This window comes from Aythya fuligula, chromosome 5 (assembly GCF_009819795.1).
Source record: "Aythya fuligula isolate bAytFul2 chromosome 5, bAytFul2.pri, whole genome shotgun sequence".
NCBI lineage: Eukaryota > Metazoa > Chordata > Aves > Anseriformes > Anatidae > Aythya > Aythya fuligula.
In genome coordinates this window covers 54,538,920-54,559,326 of record NC_045563.1, presented here as the reverse complement: position 1 = coordinate 54,559,326, position 20,407 = coordinate 54,538,920, and the positions used below count along the sequence as shown (strand labels likewise).

General features: G+C 38.8%; 1 protein-coding gene across 1 annotated transcript in view; it reads right to left on the bottom strand.

The window, feature by feature from the left end:
• The window catches only part of PRMT3 (protein arginine methyltransferase 3), a 54,942-nt gene extending 37,274 nt beyond the window's left edge, over window positions 1-17,668 (bottom strand). The window contains exons 1-9 of the mRNA XM_032188554.1: window positions 17,553-17,668; window positions 17,377-17,459; window positions 16,646-16,695; window positions 15,262-15,364; window positions 13,642-13,789; window positions 11,262-11,403; window positions 8,164-8,229; window positions 3,671-3,792; window positions 65-164 (exon numbers count right to left, since the gene is read on the bottom strand). Coding sequence (XP_032044445.1) covers window positions 65-164; window positions 3,671-3,792; window positions 8,164-8,229; window positions 11,262-11,403; window positions 13,642-13,789; window positions 15,262-15,364; window positions 16,646-16,695; window positions 17,377-17,459; window positions 17,553-17,668 — 930 coding nt within the window. The remainder of the gene's footprint in view (window positions 1-64; window positions 165-3,670; window positions 3,793-8,163; window positions 8,230-11,261; window positions 11,404-13,641; window positions 13,790-15,261; window positions 15,365-16,645; window positions 16,696-17,376; window positions 17,460-17,552) is intronic.
• Window positions 17,669-20,407: the final 2,739 nt, after the last annotated feature.

Here is a 20,407-nt window from a genome sequence, read left to right as displayed (position 1 = left end):
GTGCAATTTTTTTTTCTGTCCCCAAAACTGTGTCTTGAAAAGAATATTCATACATACACCTTACCATCCATTCAGATATGATTACATCTACTTTTTCCATGGGTAGATCTACTTCTTCAATTCTTCCTTTGACTAGCGTAATAATATTTTCAAGTTTATTTGATCTGTAAGAAATAATATAAATCGATTAGTTTATATTTCCATTTTATGCTGTAAATACATTGATGCCTGTATTATGCATTTCTCCTTTACCCCTCAAATAACAATTTTCAGTTTTTATTATTTTTAAAGCAATCAGTGAAGTACTACAATGTAACATCATTTTTCAGTTACATGTCAGATGGAACAGTTATAAGTTTCCAAATATTTCAGGAGAGCCAAGCAAAGGTGTCAGACAGTAGATCAGTATGACTCCAGTGTGCTGTGAATTCAAGCATGTAGACATCAGAACCCAGGAAAACAAAGAAGAGGCCAACTTAAAATGATGCTCCTCTTCATTTAGAGTTGCTTGTTTCCAGTTCTCCTTTGACCTTTGTAGCGTAAGTCTAGAGTAATTGGAGCCTACTCATCACACTAGGATACAAATGGAAATGAACTTCATACAAAGCTATTTTGCATGACTTATTTATTTTAAAACAAAACCAGCTGCCAAGTCACAGAGAACAAACGTTCCCTCTAAATCAATATTATAGTTATTCTACAGAAAAAGGTATCATCCCAACTGTGATTTTGCCACAGTCATCTGCACTGTTCAGTAACTGCAGCCATCAGTATCACCTCATATGCAAGTAACCATACAAACTCTCTGTATACGGAGGAAGTTTCTGTGACCTGACTACAGCTTTTGGAAAAAACAACTGCACGACAGTTGAATTGCTAGACACTTGAAACACTTGAAATTTAGTATTTTCTCCTTGGCAAACCACGTTAGTCTTTCTTGTATATACCATTATTAGGATAGCTGCTATTACAGAGAGTACTGAAGTATTCCCACCAAAAAAAAAAAAAAAAGTATTATCTATCCACAGCAGTTCTCATCTCTTCCCCTACCCGCCCATCCTGATATCTTACTCTTGCATGCTGTCTGCCTTGCAATGCAGACCACTAATCATATTAAAAATTCAATCTAGAAGACAATAGGGGAAAGATCAGAAAAAAAGGGAGGGAAAGGGTCAAAAGGGTACTTGAACACGTGGGCTGTGGGAAACATCAATTAAACTCTTTGAGTGCGACAATCATCCTGAAGAAGAGTAGCAGTTCACCACTAATATCACATTTAGTTTTAGAAGCCAAAGTTAAAACAGAAGTTCAAAGAGAGAAATGAAACACTGAAGATCTATCAACCACATTAATATTTTAAGAACAAAAAAGCCTATACAGGTAACTTCCTGAACAACCATGTACAAGGACATAATTAAAACCAAAGAGAGTAAAAACACTCATTTATTATGTACCTGTTTTCCATTTTAATGTATAAAGGAAAAAAGTCATCAATATAGATGACAAACTATAGGAAAGACTGCTTGCATGCTATAAAGAAGCGTACTTTGACGTTCTATTCTAGCCTACCAAGACAAATGACAAAAATCAAACCTTCACCGCACTCGAAAATATTCCTTTTCTTGTTCACATTAAGAAAAGATAGGGCAAATAGTTAATAAATTTACTATGAAGCCTTGGGAAAGGAGGGAATGTCCTGTGGTAATGCCACGGCGACCACTTCCTCCAATTTACTTATACCCATTGGTCGCACTGTTTCTAGCATTTATTAGAGCGCATTAGAAATGAACCTGAATTCTGTACGAGACTCAAGCTTTTGATTATGTACTTTAATCATAGGTGGAGACACACTGAAGTAATTATTTTTAAGCAACACCAAGTTGTTTAGTATGCCCATAAATATTTGTTATTTCATTACAAGTTGGTCAGTTCAATTCCTTCGGAAAAAGGGGGTTTACCAAGGCAAATACGAACTGTTCTGATATGAACCAAAGACTTCAATGTGAATTGAACCTTTTACAGCCAAAGTTACCTATAAATGTGTAGCTTTAGTGGTGGTTCAATGCTTAATTTGGGTGGTTATTTACCACTTTTAAGAGCTTAACGTTTTTCAATTTTTGTTTTTCTTAAAGGCTCACCCTTCTCCTCACCAAAGTTAACACGCAGTGGCTAATAGTTCTATCATCCTTTGAGTATAAAGCATATAGGTCTTTTTGTACCCTTGTTTTAAGAGATGAATAATGCAGAGTTTGTCACATAGTACATTATAAATAAGACAGTAATTCATATACGTAACCATTTTGAACGTGTCCTCTGCCTACTGTGCGGGAGAATAGAAGACCAAGCAAAGGCCTTGACTGATATTGCAGTGACTAAATGGGAGGCAATGGACATAATCTGCACCCATTGGTATTTGAAAAACACAAGTGAGGATAATCAAACAAGCTATTTGCCAGAGAAGTTCAGACAGAAGTGGCAGTGTTCAGAACCTGACCAGACAATGCTCGAGCCACCTACTGTACCTGAGCCTGGTCTCAAAGTGAGCTGAACCAGATGCCCTCGTGAGGTCCCTCCCATTCCGTATAATTCTGTGATGGTTTACACGGCACACACCTTATTTGTGATATTCCTGATCATTTATCAGATTTTTTTTTCCAAGATCTTTTCTCAGTGACCCCATAGATTGTGTGCTAATGTGTCTGTGTACATGCTGTTAAATTGATTTTTTATTCAAACTATAGAAAATATTACAGTGCAATGGTAATCACTTTCCAACAAACACGAAAAACAGAGCAAAGGAGGTTTCCAAGGAAACAAAATACGTGGTAATAGGCATTTATTACTCTCTACAAACATAGTCTCCCTTAAATATACTAATGTAAAGAACCTTATTAGAGAAAGGTTAATACCATTAACTACAAAATTTGCCAACAGAGAGCTACATTTCATGTCTCCATTACAGGTGTCAAAATTGGTTAAAAAAAAAAAAAAGAAAAAAAAAGCTTGTCATATACTACTTGAAAATATCACAGTTTAACTAACACAATGATCTAAAAGAATAAATATATATATATACATTTAGATGGACCCAGTAAAGCATTTTAATTTTCTGTCATCTAGAAGATTAATTTATCGACATCATATAACTATTGAAATTTGCTATATATATAAAATGAAACAGCAGTGAGTGTGTGTACATCTAAATAGCAATCTAAACAACTTCCACTGTGTTCATCTACAGCAGTTCTATACGCTTAACTTAAAATTTTGCAGCCAGCAAAGTTCCTCATATCCTCTAGGTAGGTGTCAACTCTAACGTTTGTTGTTTAAAAAAATTACAGTTTTACCAGCAGTGATATTTCAAGCAAACAAAGCGAAAATAGGAAATGCATTGGCAGCAGCCAGTTCGAGCCTCAACAGCATGACAGCGTTGGTCCCAATGCCAATATCAAGAAGCATCTGGGAAATATTTTTCCTCAACTAGCGCTCTATTTTTACTACCTTTATTAGAACAGCAAACATGATTGCACATCAAAACCTGTGTTCATTCTTAGAATAAAGAAAGACTTCAGTATAAAACTTACAAAGTGATATCTGATCATTAACTTAGACTGGTTTTTTAATAACTTCTTACAGTGGTATTTTCATGTTTTTCCAGAACTTTTCCTACCTTATGATGTCCATGGCCTGATAAATGATTTCAGATTGGTCGACTCCAATCACTTTCTTCGCACCTGCTTTGGCAGCAAACATAGAAAGTATTCCAGTTCCACAGCCAACATCCAAAACCACCTGAAATAAGTACAAGCAACTTAGCTTTGCTTCCATTTATTTCTCTTGCTATGATTTTTCCCACATATCCTTCTACATCAGTGAGATACCATACTTTGAAGGAAGGAAGAAAAGGTAGCAGCATCAAATCTGTTATATTCAGAGATGTGCAAGCCAAACCACAGTTATAACCCCACACCCTCTACCACCTTTTACAGAGGGGCAATGAGGCAGACTAGCTCCAGCTGCAGATGAAGTCATCCACATGAGCAAAATAGTTGTGAGCAGTTATTTAAGCAACAACTAAGAAGTTACATAAACAGGAAAAACAGAACTGAGCCTGAAAAATTTTAATACCAGTGAAATATTCTAACAATTGAATTTAGCATAGACTCTGAAAAAATACACTTAACTCTGCAGTTTCTCATTAAAACTATTTAAAAACTTTATTTCGTTCCAGTAGTTTCATTCCAACTACAGCACACGGAGGAGGATTACATATATGCACCTAACTGATATCACTGATTATCTACTTGCCAAAGAGAAATGTCACAGCCACTCTGACTGCTCAACATTCAGAATGCACGTTCACAACATTCTTACGGTATCAATATATTTATCTTACTCATTGGCTTACCTTCTTGGTCCAAAGTAATTTTACACAAACGGTTCTTGCCTTGCCTGTTAAAATCTGTGACTAAGTCATACTTCCATGCTTTTATTTCTACCCTTCAACAATAAAAATTGGATATGATTCTTCAGATGCATATAGTCCTGTATTCTTCTTTAGAAGAATATAAAGCAAAGAAAAATCCCTAGTGATTCATAACACCGAGGAACAAAGTAGTGTCCTATCTACTTTTGCCTCCAGAACAGAATGTGCCAACATCATTATATGGAAAGAACTGTAAGCAGACGAGATGGAGGAATCTTTCTTCATATTTACTGTCCATAAAAACTTGTACAGATCGTTTTATGTTCCTTGTAAAGAGTTAGTAAATCCCCTGCTAGAAATGGCCACAGTGCCACAAAACAGCTACAGCTTCGATGACTAAATTTCAAAATGTTGAATAGCACAATTTAAAACTCACAAATTATTTTCTAACAGGCTTAATAAAAACGACAAAAAATCCAGGAAGATGAGATACCTAAGTTTTCCTGGAAGACAAACTTCATTAAAACACTTAAAGTGTATTCAATTTAACACTACTACTGCAAACACTTGGTTTTGACAGCTCAAATAGATGTTAGGCCAGATAGATGAGGCCAGTTCACTAATTGTCATATTATCAGCCTTCTTTACATAGCTAAGCTTTACTAATGGTGTTTAAAAAATTCTAAACCCTAGATCCAAAAATGTTCTCAAAACTGAAAACAGAAGAACAGTCCTAAAGAGTACATAGACATACAAAGAGTCGCTCAAACTGTGCACAGCGTTTAAGCATTAACAGACTGAGCTGTGAAGACAAACTTTCTTCGCCACACAAGAGAGCACACATAAGTTACTAAAATAACTCTACGGTAAGATGCATATCAAGTTAGAGTTACTAGTCACGAAGATCATCTATTAGAAAGGAGTACGAAGTTATTTTAGTGGCTCTCCTTAGCACAGCTTCTAGTGTTGTGAAATGGTCCTCACAGCTTTCGTAACACTCTTTTCCCAAAGGAGGCATCGAATCACTCAGTAATCCATCCCACACTTGAGAATTATAACCCCATCTTAGAAAATATTTCAATGCAACAATGCACTCTTACTCATGAGCTATTGAGAGTTCTTGTTTTGGCACAACATTAACTTGCATCTACACTTGCAAAGTTCATTTTACAAATGCTAACCATTTAAGCACATGAATGCTCTGCCCATCAGGTGTGTTTGCCGAGCATCGCATACAACTTATATGCTTTGATGATGGATACAAAGCAATGAAACTGAAGTCAGCATGAATAAAAATAGCCATTTATCCTTTACAGCCCAATCTAAGTTAACCTCTGCTCTGGTGTACTGGGAAACATGACCAAGATTTGAATGCCACCTGTCTTCACAGGCCAACTTACAATCTGGAAGCAGACTAGGGAACATTTGCATAATGGGGTTTTATTAGCATCTTGCGTGGAGGCTGGCAACAGAAGTTGCAGATAGAGTTGCTTGTTCCACTTGAACTCTTTGCAGCTTTGTTCTAATGGGAGTCAATTCCATGACCCATTCACAAGTGAAGCATGAGTAGTAGTGGCTACAGAAGTGCCTGGGCTCAAGTCTTCAGGAGACAGGAATATGAAGTTAAAACCAACGTTCCTGCAGCTGTTGGTATCTCATGCTCCCTAACACCATCTCTTCTAACGCTCCACACATGGCAGTTAACAGAACTGCTGAGCCATGAAAGCTGGAAGTCAGAGCCAAAAACAAACCTCTGTGAAAGAATGCTCTTGATGTGCAGTTGCATGAAAGAGAGCAATCACCACAAATAGGAAAAAAATCAAAACAGACAACACTTTGGACAGCTGCCCTGGTCACTTAAAAACCCAGATGGAGCTCATCTAGCCTCAGGCAGGGGACGGGGGTGGAGAAAAAGGAAGAGAAAGGAATACGTACAAGCTGGAAAACATCTGAGGAACTGAAAGACAAGCAAAATGATCACCAATTAGCCTAAGGACAAGGGTCTACAGCTAACGCGTTCTTGCAGTGATCACATATGGCCTCTCACCAGAGATCTGGAAAAGCTGGACTGGTGATTTGACTACACCATTACAGACTGCAGCATCACATCCTTCTCTGCCATCTAATCAAAACTGATAGGCTAGCTTTCATAACCAAAAATATTACTTCAAATTCGGAAAGACAGAAAGTTGGGTAACTTGGTTGATTTAATTCATTCCATCAATGAACTGTTAGTAGCAATAATGTTTAACAACGCATTTTTCTCCTCAATATCCCAATAATGCCTGCGTTGAACTTATATTCCACAACAGAAGCTTAAGCATGGCAATACCGTTTGTTTTTAAACCAAAAATATTTTTTCTGTAAAATGGATCACATTTTATTTTACCAGGACAGATCACTTGAACTATTTGTTTGGAATTGTCCTAGCATGAATTTTTCCTATTTTCACCTCAAGTACGTTTAGCAGGTATATAGCAAACACAGCAAGAACAGGATTCAAGTTTTAATAATCTATTTTGGAAGCTGAAAGAATATGCTGACTGGTCCTGAATGTAATATGCACAAACCAACAAACAAGTGCTGTGTTATCATCCCATTCACACAAACACACCTCTTAGGGATACTGCAGATTTGTACTAAAAGCCAGTAAGGTCAACTAAGCTGTTTCAATCAACTTCTACAGCCAGCCTCACAGTTGTCCTTTCAGAAAAAACAAAATTTTCTAACGAGAAATGCCATATGGGAGTTCTAAGAATATTACAGGACTATGAAGCTGCCTCTTTCTTTTTTTTCCTTGTTGTTGTTGTTTTTTTGTTTTTTAAATTGTCATCTAATTTCTAAAGGAAATCAGCCTATTTTCCCAGGTTGGACAAGTCATTTGATAACCGTCATTTTCCACTGTAGCTGCTGAAAGAAATCGGAGGTGAGAAATATCAAGAGCATGCACTATCCACCTAGGATTACCTCCCCCTGTAAAACTACCTAGGACAATTTCAAGAACTTATGTTACCACTTATTAACCGAGTCTCTTTCCAGAACCAACCAAAAAATCTGAAGTGATTTCCTTCCATAAGCCTGCCAGCTGAATAACTTAAGCGTTAAGTAGAAGAAATCTAATCCAGAACACAAGTCTGCACAGCACAAAACAGAAGACACCAAATTCAGAATTAGCCAACAGAAACATGGAAGACAAGACGAGTATTACATCTGCACCGGGGTCATAACCGTGGTAGGATCATAAACACCCACAGGCCTCTTTTCTCCTCACTGCATGGGCAATAGCAGTTCCCTGTTCCAAGTCCTAAACGCCACCAAGTCAGCTGCATATGAATTCTTCCCCAGATCTAATTGTGCAGTGCTTCTAAGATGTCTTTACTGAATAAGGCCCAAATAGAAATTCACTTAAATTCTGGTCAAGAATGCCTCTAAAATAGATTCTGCTTAATATACTAGATGAGAAAGGTTTAACTTAACCCAGCCAACATAATTAATGAACATCCCAACATGGCACACATAACAGTGACAACAGCGATCAGTGCTTCTGTTATCAGCACTGTCCACCCTCCAGCAGTTGAATAACGTTCTACCACCTAATAAAGCCAGAGTATATTAAATCAAATCTTGTCAGTGCAATATTCCAACCCAAAGCTACAAAGCAGCCAGTCGGAAGGATTTCTATCACTTAGGAAAAAACAAATTGCAGAAATTACTGAATTTTGAGCTGTTTTACCTACCTTGTCCTTGAAGATATGTGGATTTTGATAGATGAAGTCACGATAACTTTCTGTACGCACTTTATCCTATGATTTAAAGCAGAAAAAACAATGTTCACTTGGCCTATTCATATACAAGACACTGTTCAAAAATGCTGAGCAAGTTGCTTTTTACTTGGCCTGAAGATGTTTTGTGGCTACTATACCTATAAGGATTCTCCAGTAATGATATTTTCCATACTAAAATCTTTTAAAATTTATTGCCTAAGCAAATAAAGCCAGCTGAGCCTCTGGAAGAGAAAATAAATACCTTTCACTACTCTGACCTGCTTCATTGGATTTTGGATGCTTCAAAGTTCTTAACACCCCTTCATCACCTCGCATGAACAGCAGTAATAGAATGGCAATACTACATCAACTTTACACAACAGCCTTCTATACAATGGTAAAAATTTGACTGGTGAGGTCATAAAATTTTCTGCATCATTCTATGCTCTTAACTTGCATGACACGCAGATCCCTCAAAAGGAGTCATGGATCACATTAACTGTTTCTATTTCTGAACAAACTACTAATCAGAAAGCCTGAAAACAAGTCAGTAATTAAAATTGTACAGCCCACCCTATGGAAGCTTAAATTAAATAAATACAGATCTAACTATAACTCAACATGATCTGAGAAGCTGGTATGTTTTCAAGCATACAACGAAGCGTTTACAATATCTCTGTGTATGAAAGCTAATGGCATAGCCCGATCTATCAGCAAGGTAATATATTGATCCTCTTACTGTGCATCACCAGGTACACAAATGGACAGTCAAGTCTATGTTTTGGAATTGCTGTTGCAGGTCAGATGTTAGAGCAAAGCAAAATAGTATCTTTTAAGTCACCTTTATCTAATAAAGATGGACTACGAATAATACTCAAGTAGTAAATAAAACTGTTTATATTCAAGTTTACATTCTTCTACTGTAGTTTTTATAAAAATTATTTGCTATCAAAACTAAAGATATCTTCTACAGTGAGAAAGAACAAAGTCTATTTTATTAGGAAAAAAGGTCATGAAGAGACTCAGAACAAAGAATATGTTCATAAAAATTATATAGACATACCAGGTTATTCTGATGCTTGATAACCCTAAAATCCTGTTAACGGTTAAGATCACCACACACATGGCCCAAACAGTCATGGAGTATTTTACAGAATTTTACTTTCAAAGTATATAAAATTAACATGAATAAAGCAAATAGATCCTTCAAAATTATGTTGGCTTACTACGACAATTCATTGAGAGCAACTATTTTTAGTAGTTTACTTCTGTCGCAGTATATAATAGGATTTGCTGAAACAACCAAAATAGTATTAAAAAAAAAAATCACAAGGTTCAGCATCAATCAAGCAAGCAGCCAGCTGGAAAGCTTTCAGCCTTCCATCCTGCCCACTCACATTGCCTCAGCACTGCCCCAGCTAAATCAATACAATCCTAGCTCCTGTCTCTACTATATGCACTACTGCCATGGTCATTCACTTCAGGTCTCTCTACTCATCAATTCTGTTCCTTCACTCACCATTTCAACGCAATACTTTTCTTGTTTTTACATAAAATGGTAGGGAAACTTTTTAAAACGATTTTTAAGAAATTCTGAAGAGAAAGGACAAGGGGGAAAACTAGCCATTTGACCAGGGTAAAGTAACAACCATCCTTCCCTGGCTTTGAAGTAGTTGCAGCAAAAGAAACAAATCGAAACTTCAGCCAGCCACTACTAGGCATGAGGAAAAAAGTTTCCAAATATAACACCGTCAGAAACAAAGCTGATAACACACAGCAAATCCCCTTTCTTAAAGCTTTTTATGTAGCAAACCCATTTATTTATATAATACTGGCATACTAAAAAATCAAAGTGAATAACTGGCATACAGCAAAAAAATCCGTATATATGTGCAGTAAAAATCAATGTTTTCCTATGGTTAGAAAAAAAGTCTGAAGTCTTAAAAGCATTGACAAACATCCCCTGAAACCTAACTCAATTTGCAGAAATGCACAATTACGAAGAACTTCATAATCAAAGACTTCCTCATCTATACCCTTTAACAGCTCAAACAACACCTTTATTTATACAACTGACCTACAAAAACCAACTCCTATTATTTATCTTCAAGATTTTTAATGTATTTCTCTAGACTACTCACTTAGGAAAACATTCTTCCATCTCTGCAGAGACCTCCATGCTTCTGCAGCACTCCCTCTCCCTTTAAATTTACCTCACACTTACACTAGCCTTAACACAGGCTCATGTGCATTTCTACATTAAGGCCATCAAATGATTTACAAAGCAGAAGATTTTATATGCTACCTGCATGGACAAAGTTACTTTGCAACTCCATATTCTATCCATACATTTTGGTAGGAATTTTATTTATTTCTGCCATAAAAATGATAAAACTGCTTACACCTTTCCTAACTATGGCCTTTTCTCAGAAAGGACGCATCAAGGGGTTTTAATTTACATGCCAATTATAGGATGCTTAATTTTTTCATTTTATTTTTTTTAATTTTAAAGGGAAGAGGTTTCCCTTAGAAAAAAAGTCTTAACCCTCATCTTAATCACAAAAAAGCAGCTTACAATTTTTTCAGCTATTCAATGTCATGTTATCAATATGCTGGATAGCATACTAGCATACAAATGACAGCAATTGCTGCTTTTACTTAATGCAATAGGAAACCACAGTAACTTGCCTGACAAATTTTAATTGTTTGGAAAAAATGAACCGAAGAAAAACATTCATTATCTGTACCACACCATTATATCGTGTATCTTTCAAGCATATAGGAAAAAGCTGCTTCTGGCAAGGTTAAGTTGTGGAAGATACTGCAGCATCTTGAAGCCTGTCTCTAGAGTAAATGATTTCCCTAATGCTTCCTGTACAGTAAAAAGAATTCATAGAAAGGAAATAAAACTGAAAAAAGAATCTCAGCCCAACTCCTAGGAAAAAAAACTACGATGTATAGAAAGGGTTAAAAATGCAGCTACTCTGCAGTATATATACGGGCACACAGCCCGCTTCATTCCTTCTTTCCTCTACAGCCCTACTCAGATGCAGTTGAGATCACTTTCTAACCTTTAGCATCTCTTCGTGTATCCCATAATGCCCGTAGGAGCTGAAGTAAACGCCATCCTCATCCTCCTGAAGGTCTGCAATGGCGTTGGATGACGAGCTGCTACGGACATCCACGTTCATCACGAAATCCTGTGCAAATTGTCTGTAATCAATTTGAAATACACCCTTGAGACATGTTTATGGGACCATGAAAAGGAAGCGGGGGGGGTGGAGAGAGAGCTTGAAAGAGATAAGGAATCCAGACTGCACAGGGGCTTTTACAACAATGGGCCCGGCTTCAGCTTTAAATGTGCACAATCTCCCTCTGCTGGCTCCTGGAGGCTGCTGCACGATGATGCACCACTCTTGCCGCATTACCTATCCATGCTTCTCTCTTACTTCAAGCGGCGTTAGCAGTGAAACAGTTGCTGTATTCATCTGTGTGCCAGCCACAGTTTAATCCAATTCAGATTTCATTTCTATTTTTAAGTAGAAACTCCTTGCTTGGCACTTCCTAGCACAAAAGCTAGTACCACCGTGGTAAAAGTCTACAGGACGACAATGTCTGTTTTGTGTATGTAATACAGTTATGGACTCAATCCCACAAACAGCACTTCAGAACTATAAATCATGTATAGATAGGTGAATGACTCCTGTAAGGTTGAAGGACGCACTTCAAACTCGCAGTATCAGAGTGAAGCTAACTCTGAGCTTAAAATTCAAGTTATTTTAATTCCGTTTTTATTCACATGCCATACTTACTTTCCTCTTCCACGGCCTTGTACTCCTTATATGTATGCTAAGTTCTCACTTCTCCAAGAAAGAATTGATGAACATTTTAGAAGAATTTTGGATGAAAGAACCCATACCTACAGTTTTATCATGAAAACTAAAATTATGGGTGACAACTGAACAACCCATACTATAATGTTTTAACTGACACTTCAATATGAAATCATGCGGAACAGCAAAAGTGCTTCAGCCAAACGGTATCCCTTCAAGTTCTGCAGTCTGACCTAGACCACTCCAAAGCAGCCAATGCTGACCTTTAACTAAAGCCATATTTTCTTACATAGGAATCTACAGAAGCTCCCGGTAACACCTTGTTACCAATACCATCCTTACAAGACAACAAAATTACTATTTCAGTCCTGAGATTTTAAAGACTTCTGTGCTTAGCTTGGATGGGGAAGAGAAGGTGGTAAGGGAACTCACACTACAAGGCTGTCGATATTAGAAACTTCTTATACTTCCTGACATATAGGTAGGATACAGATCTTATTTTTAATATTGGTCTTTAACGTACTAGTTCATGTTTTTATTCCTTTTTTTTTTGAATAATGATTGAAGTTATAAAAACGGCAACTTATACAACTTAAAATCTATGGCATACAATTAAAATTAACATTTTGTACAACTTAAACTTAATTTCAGACTTGAAATTACTTTAACTGGATTCAGCCAAGAGTTCCCCCAGCCTACATATGCAACACAAGTACCAAACAAGAACCCTAGATGCGGAAATTCCCTCTACCTTTTTAATCAAGAAACAAATACAAATAAAAACCATCATCACTAAAGAGTACACAAACGGAATAAAAAGTCAGCTATACAAGTCATGCTCTTATCTCTAAATCATATCAAATGCTAAAGGTGACCTGACTTACATAATAACTGTTACCATTTGTGGGGAAAGAAAGGCCTCCAGCTACCCGTTTTGAAATTGTATCCCCTTCCATTACATCACAAACAAGTCTGCTGAGCCTGGAAAGCCTTGAAAAACATTTCTGCATCAATTATCTTATACTCATTTAGTAGGTGTCCTCACGTACTATTACTCCCATGCTTAGAAAGCAACAATTTCTTGGGAGCTGTACGACTGATCCTGACCAGTCATTAGAACACCTTACATTTTTTCCACACCTTAAAGAGCAACATCTGCATAATACAATCACACTGCAACTGAAACAAGTTACAGTTAGTCTCCCACAAAGGGTCTGCAGATAGGTAAAGCATGAGAAAGCTCCTGGGCCTAGCTTTAACTCCTGAAGCCAAAGACAGGCAACCAACCTTCTAAATACTGGTATACACCTATTTCCATGACAGAGGACAGCAGAAAATCAAGTTCCCATAGATTAAGGTCCCTCATGCTCTTCTTGCTCCACATTCCGCTCATGAGCTCCTTTTATTCTGTCAAGGGGAGCACTGTATCATCTACCTGAACAGAAACATCTGCCCATGGTTTCTTTCGATACAGTAACCTACAGCAGAGATCAGCATCACTACGAATTACGGCATGTAGGCTACTACAGGGCAAGTGGTTGGTCTGCCCATAATTTAGAACTGCTCTGCTTCACCTGATCTACATCTGGCTATTTTTTGTCTCAGTTCAAGCTCTTACTTCATTTTTTGAAGATCTTCTTGTGCTCTTTCCAAGGCTGCTTCTGCGAGTCTTGCTCTGTGTTCTGCACATTTTAATTGTTCAAGCACTGTCATATCATTTAAACCATTAGAACACACGTCGGCAGGTTCACACAGGTCTTCTATATCTGATAGGGAGGAAGAAAAACATATGCTCATAAACATATAACCAACATTACTATTTTTGTCTTTGGATAATTTGCAAATACAGTGTGTTTTACAAGAAACATCACTGAGTTCGACAGGACTAACTGCAGAACACAATACTACTCACTAAAAGCATGATGTCAGAAGTGAGCTCAGAGTTAACAAAGCAAATAAATCCCCAACTTGGACTTCTTCAGGTATTTGTGTTTGATAATTGATAAATGAGACATTAGGTTTAGCTTTAGTTAATTACGGTGCTACTCTGTATTTTTCCTCATACAGAACTCAGAAAAGTTTAAGTAGAAGAAATCTAGATGAAACATTATTTTTAAGCACCACAACTCTAATTCAGCAGTAGGACCCATTCACCTCTTGCTAAATGCATCTGTTGAATTCAACAGACATCAGTGCATCAGAAAACAGTGCTGCCATGTTTCTGGATATAGTAGGAAGCTACTGACAGCTTATCAGGCAAGAGACTTCATTTAAAAATAGAAAAATCACAACTGTGCTCATCTGTAAAAGACAACAAACTATTTATTCCATGAGATTGAAACAAAGCAGGTATTTAAAGCACAATTTGCAGATGCTCATATTATCCATAACTCTCAGCAACCACTGAGGTAGCTGAAAACACCAAGCACTGCAGAAGAGAGTAACATGGGCACAGAGTGCACATTAGACTGTGAAGTGCACAGGGAAATGTGAAATCTCTGAAGTAACCCATCCATGTCCTCTATCTGTGCCATCACGCAGCAGGGCTTGTTTGCAAAAGGACAGACTATATAGAGCAGAAAAATTCCAGAAGCCCTGAGTACCTTATGGTTTAGGGGAAAGAAAGGTGCACAATGAAGTGCAAAACAAAGACAGAGCTGGAAGATCATAGATAGCAAAAGCAAGTTCAGAAGTCAAACGGAATTCCCTCAAGACCCTTTAACAAACAGATCATTAAAACCACTAGAGGCAGAACTCTTCTATGCAATTGTATTATCTTACACTTGGTTGGTCCAAAGACTCAGCCTAAAAGATATGAAGCTCTTCGAACACAGCAGATAGCTTGCTCTTCACTTGTACATTTTTGATTCAAAGCACCTGATTTTAAGTATTTGCATTTAGAAGCTTTATAAGCCCCACACATCTTCCACTGAAATTTAGGTAAAGTCTTGACCTGCTTCATTACCATATACAGCAATCTCAACTAAGAACATCATATTTATAATACGTGAATGCAGATAATAAACAGAGCTATAAACACCTCAACCATTAAAAACCAGCACACAACAAGTGGTAAAAATACCAGAGTAACCGAACATTGTTAGTTCAATTATTAGATAGACTTTCTCAAGTACTCAAGTTAATTCAGGAGTAGCACTGATGCTTTCTGTGACACCAACTCTTAATATCACATTTACCCCATGATACAGTGTAATCATACTGAAAAGCAGTTATTTACCAAACTGAAGCAGGAGATCATCTTCTAGCTCTGGTTTCAGATACTCCTCTCCCTCCCAAGGCAGTGGGCTGCTGATTGATTTCAAATATTCTGCTGTTGGTTTCTAGAGGAAAGGAGAAGAGCTTGTAAGTTTCTTTGAAAACACCAGACCCTCAGTTCCATTCAAGAAAACAAGGCACGGGTTTTTTTCTTCCACCCATTAAAATAAATTGTGTATTACAGAAGTAGTTTTATAGCAAATACCAAGAAATATACTGCTTTAAAGCCTAACTAGCAAGAACAATAAAGAACAACTTGTGGCTTCCGTCCTGGCTCTGACATCAAGTGTTCACATTAGCATAGTGACACTACAACCATGGTGACCAGAGCATAAAAATACATCTTTAAGCTAGTTTGTGTTGCAAAATCCAGAAAGTTATAGGATCATGGAACTCAGCACAAGCAGTTAAGCACAGCAGTCTACCAGACACTGAAGGACACCTTGAGGATTGCACTACATAAAGTTTACCAAGTTTACACAGGTGTTCAGTTGTGTCAGGGTCACAGATTACAACAGAGGTAACCAATTAAACTAACGTCCTAATTGCATGAAGTCTTTTTACATGCACAGCACCTTACAGAAATGTTACATCCTCTTGTATTTGCATTTGCCAAGGTAATCCTTCTTAGGAAAAAGAAGAGGTCAGATTCTGGACCTCAGTTTCTCCATTTGCATGACTTACTCTGTAGCTAATTATACCTTAAGTAATTGTTGAAGGATTTAAGTAAATGACTGAAGATTCGAATAAAAATTGCTTAACTGTGCAAGACGTTTTTCAGCATAGACCTATAGATTCATGAAACAACCAAACATATATCAAAGTTACAATAAGAACAAAATGTAGCCAAGCCTAACTTAAAACTATAGGTTCACATCAGCTTTTCTGATTCCGATATTTTAGCAGAGATTATTTTTACGTTCTGTGATCAAGTGCTGTCCTTCCTGGTAGTGTGCTCACTTTCCTAGGAAAGACTCTTTTATACCAGCACGCACAAGAACTAGGAAACTTAGTGGTGAACCCATAACGGGAGTGAGACATCTAAGTTAAAGGCCAAGATGAATTACAAAGCACTGTGATATAACATGGCATGGACTTCTTTTAAGTATGAAAATTCTCTTCTGGAAACAATATAAATTGCATTAATGAAGTACATTTAAAATTAAAACAACTTCACAGTTATGCTTGCACCTAAAGAAACCAATTGATTGGTATTTTTTGGTCAATTCTTATTTCTAGAATACAAAGTTTCATGCAGTTATTAAAAAAAAGCCAGCTGAAAACATAGCACCTTGATTTTGCATTCTCTAGACATAAATTACAAAAGTAATACATGGCATACTTACTTTCTGTCTAATGAAGTTTATTAATTTAATGTATCCATAAAAATCAAGTCCTGGAATGAAAGAAAAAAAGAGACAGTGTGTTACAGAAGATTCACAAGTTTTACTATCATATGAATACTAATTACTTATTTAACTGGCCACCCTCTCCTTAGGATGTATGTCATTAAATAATGTCATCTTCCTATCTTAATTTCCCATTTACGATTTCACTCTCTAGGAGCAAACCACGACACGTCCACCTTCAGGACCGATACTTCTGCCACAAATTAAGAACAGAAGACATGAAAACTTGGCTTACGAGAATGTATTTCCTTCCTTTGGCAAGCAAATCTACACCAGGGTTATCTCCTACTAGGCTACCTTGTTGATATTTTAGCTTGTTGTACTCCTCTGTTCCTATTTTCAGCTTTCTACTTAATGGAAAGTAAGCTGTTCCTACTCATCAAGAATACACACTGATATTTAAAGTACCTCAGAAATAGGGATAGTTCACACGTAACTATTTACTTTCTTTGAAAAGAGAGGACACCACCTATACTGAAAACCCTTCCAGCGGGTTTTACCCTGCGAGCAGTCCAGACCTTACAGTTCTACGTGCAGATTTCCCCTGCTTTCTAGCGCTCCTCTCCAGGCAGCAGGACGTGACTGAGAGGCTCTGGGCTCGGCACCCACCCACCCCAACCCACCTCGCCCCGCACACGGCGCATCCCCCCGGGCCGCGTGCCGCTCACCGTGCCGCCGGGCCGCCTCGCGGAGGTCGAAGCCGTGCTGGGCGCTGCAGTGCGCGAACACCTCCCCGGCGGCGCCGAACACCCTGCGGGCAGACAGCCGTTAACCGACCGCACCCAACGGCCGCAACGCTCCCACTGGGGACGGAGGGGGAAGGGGGGGGGGGGTGCAGGCGCACCTGGAGCAGAAGAGGCATTGTGCCGGCGGGCCCTCGGCGCCTTCCTCCTCATCCTCCTCCTCCTCCTCCACCTCCTCCTCCTCCCGCTCGCCGCCCCCCTCCGCCCTGGATCCCATCCGCCCCGGCCCCACGTGCGCCGCTTCCGGGCCCCCCGCGTCAGCAGCGCGCCCGCAGGGGCGGCACCGGGCGGCTGTGGGGAGATGGTGGGGGGGGGACGGGGACGAGCGCGCCCCCTGGCGGCGGCCTCCCGCGCGCCGAGCCGGCCGGTGCTCCCGCCGCGGCGCCATCTTGTGGGGCCAGCCCGTCACAGCCCCCCCTCGGGCACAGCGGGGCGATGGCACCCTGCCCTCATAGCCCTAAATACCCCCTAAAAGCACCTGAATACCGAAAAGCTGAGCTCGTGGCTCGAAGCAGCTAGTATTTGTCACGGTGGGTGGGACAGGTTACCAGAGCTCTTCTGCTTCCTCACCGCAGTTTGGGGCTGAGGGAAACGCACCTGCCCCTTCTGCCCCAAAACAAGCAGGGACCCGCATGCATCCCAATCCGTGCCCCAGGCTCACGGAGTGACGGATTTCCACCCTCAAGCAGCAAAAAGCACTGAAATTCCCATCTGTGCTAGTACTAGTACAAGCATTTCCAGAAATACTGGAACTACTTTTGCTTACTTCTCACAGCTAACAAGAAAGGCTTTTCCAAATAGTATTAGATAAAGAGATCAGACTTGCCTAGATCTTGCATCATTATAGGCAATCCCAAAGCAACATGAAAAACCTACACCTGGAAACTGATTTTAGATATCATCAGAACAACAGATTTGAAAAGGAAATTTGTTCTAAGAGCTACGAAATCAGACTCCTTTACAAATACTGCTTTCTTTTTAAATTCCCTATCCATTCAGAATTACTTCTATAGATACGGCAATATAACACGGATTCTTCAAATGCTGCTCAATGGTCTAAAATGAAGCTCCTTATACAATTTTTTCCTTTCACAGCAATAAGTACTCATTGACTAGGAAGCAGTGCAAAATGCTGGCAAAACACTGCATACCCCTAATGTACATGAGAAATCTAGGCAAGCCAGATGCTTCTGCCTTCTCCCTAAGCAGGGTCTGATCCAACGAAAGAAATGGCACAACGATGAAACACTTTTCCTCTACTCTTGCTCAAAGAGCTAATCACAGAAATAGATTCAGCAGCCACTGTTCTGTACGTAGTCCCTGGGCTGATAGCAGCAAAAGCAGGAACAGCAGCTTCTTTGTGTTTTACTGAAATTCTCCCCCACTGAAGGGGCAAGGGGTCACTGATTGCATAGTCTTTGCTCCATTGCACGCCCTCAGCTATTGTTGAGTCCATGCAGAGAATAACAGACTGAATGTGCTGCCCAGCCTTGTAACCAAATCTTTTTTTTGTCATTGCATGAATTAAGATTCTTGATAAATGTAAAGCACCTGTTCACTTGGAACAATGTATATAACATGTTGGGTTAAGACTGTATGAAGACTGTATGACAGCAGAAGCATATAGCTTGCACCAGTACCTCTTGAAATATGATCATCTTTGTTACCATCTCCTAATCCTTATAAAGGGATTTGCATGGTACAGGAAGATTTACAATGTAATGGATTACTATTTTATAATCCAGACCAAGGGGAAGAAACTTCAAAAATTTACATTTTTTTACTGCATTTCAAACTTTTTTTGAAGCTCTGGAAACACAGCAGGCCGTCAGATGGTGTTTGCACACAAAATATGGTCTTGTCATGTCACTTGTAGGCTGTAATATTTCATCTGGATTTCCAAGCACATGTAACTTTTATTTTCTACCTGTGTCACCACAGTGCTTGTCATTACTCAAAAGCACAGAAAGTCTGTTAGCAGAAACTACATACAGAGCAAATAAAACATTTGTGAGAAAACTATTAAACAGCTTGTGTAAAATATACACAGAACTATATGGAAACATGAAGCTCAAGACTGAAAAAAAATTTTCAAAAGCATTTTCTGTCTAGAAAGCCCAGATGATCTGAAATGTTATCCTATACTCCTCTGATACTAAACCCAGCCTGCTAGGTGTACATGCCAAGAACGATACTCCCAAAACTACACAGTGCAATGGGAATTACTGGCCGTACTCAGTCTTCCTATCCTAGTTGGTTGTACATTTTATTAAACTAATTATGCACAGCTTTTGTGGCAAGTAGTCTGGGGTCTAGAAGCAGATACTGCCTTTTTCAGCATGTCTTTTTGATGTGTTGCAACAAGGAGGTTCTCACAAGGTTGTCACTGCAATGGAAAGCGTAGGTACTGCAGCAATAGGTGCAGTGGAAGAAGGTGCAGAAACCTCATGTTTTGCAGGGGGACATCACTGCAAGTAAAGCATCGTTAATGGCAGTGATTTCCTTACACCTTTACTCCCTCTCAGCTGAAGGGTGAGTTTAGATTTTGTTAATTAAGAGCATGGAAAGATTTACATGAAGCATAAATCAGAAAATTTTAGTGCCATTTAGCATGCAGAAGGGAACAAGCTGTGATACAGAAAAGAGTAGTAAAAATATTGTTATAATTATCATCAGGGGAGAAATGATTAATATTGAAAGCAGGATCGCTAATCTGGATTTACATGCATAGTCAGTTCTTAGAAGTTTGATAATGGTGCCCGTATTCCCCTTAATTCTGAAAGGGGATAAGTGGGCTGTAAGATGTTTTTTCATCTGGGCAAACACCCATTGGACTCTGTGCAGGGCTTGTGCAGACATTAGGGCAGGGTGAAGATTAGGCCTGAGAGAGAAAGCAAACCTACATCTGCAGCTAGAGGGGGGCTGGAAAGGGGCTGCCAGTAGAAAGTAGAGGATG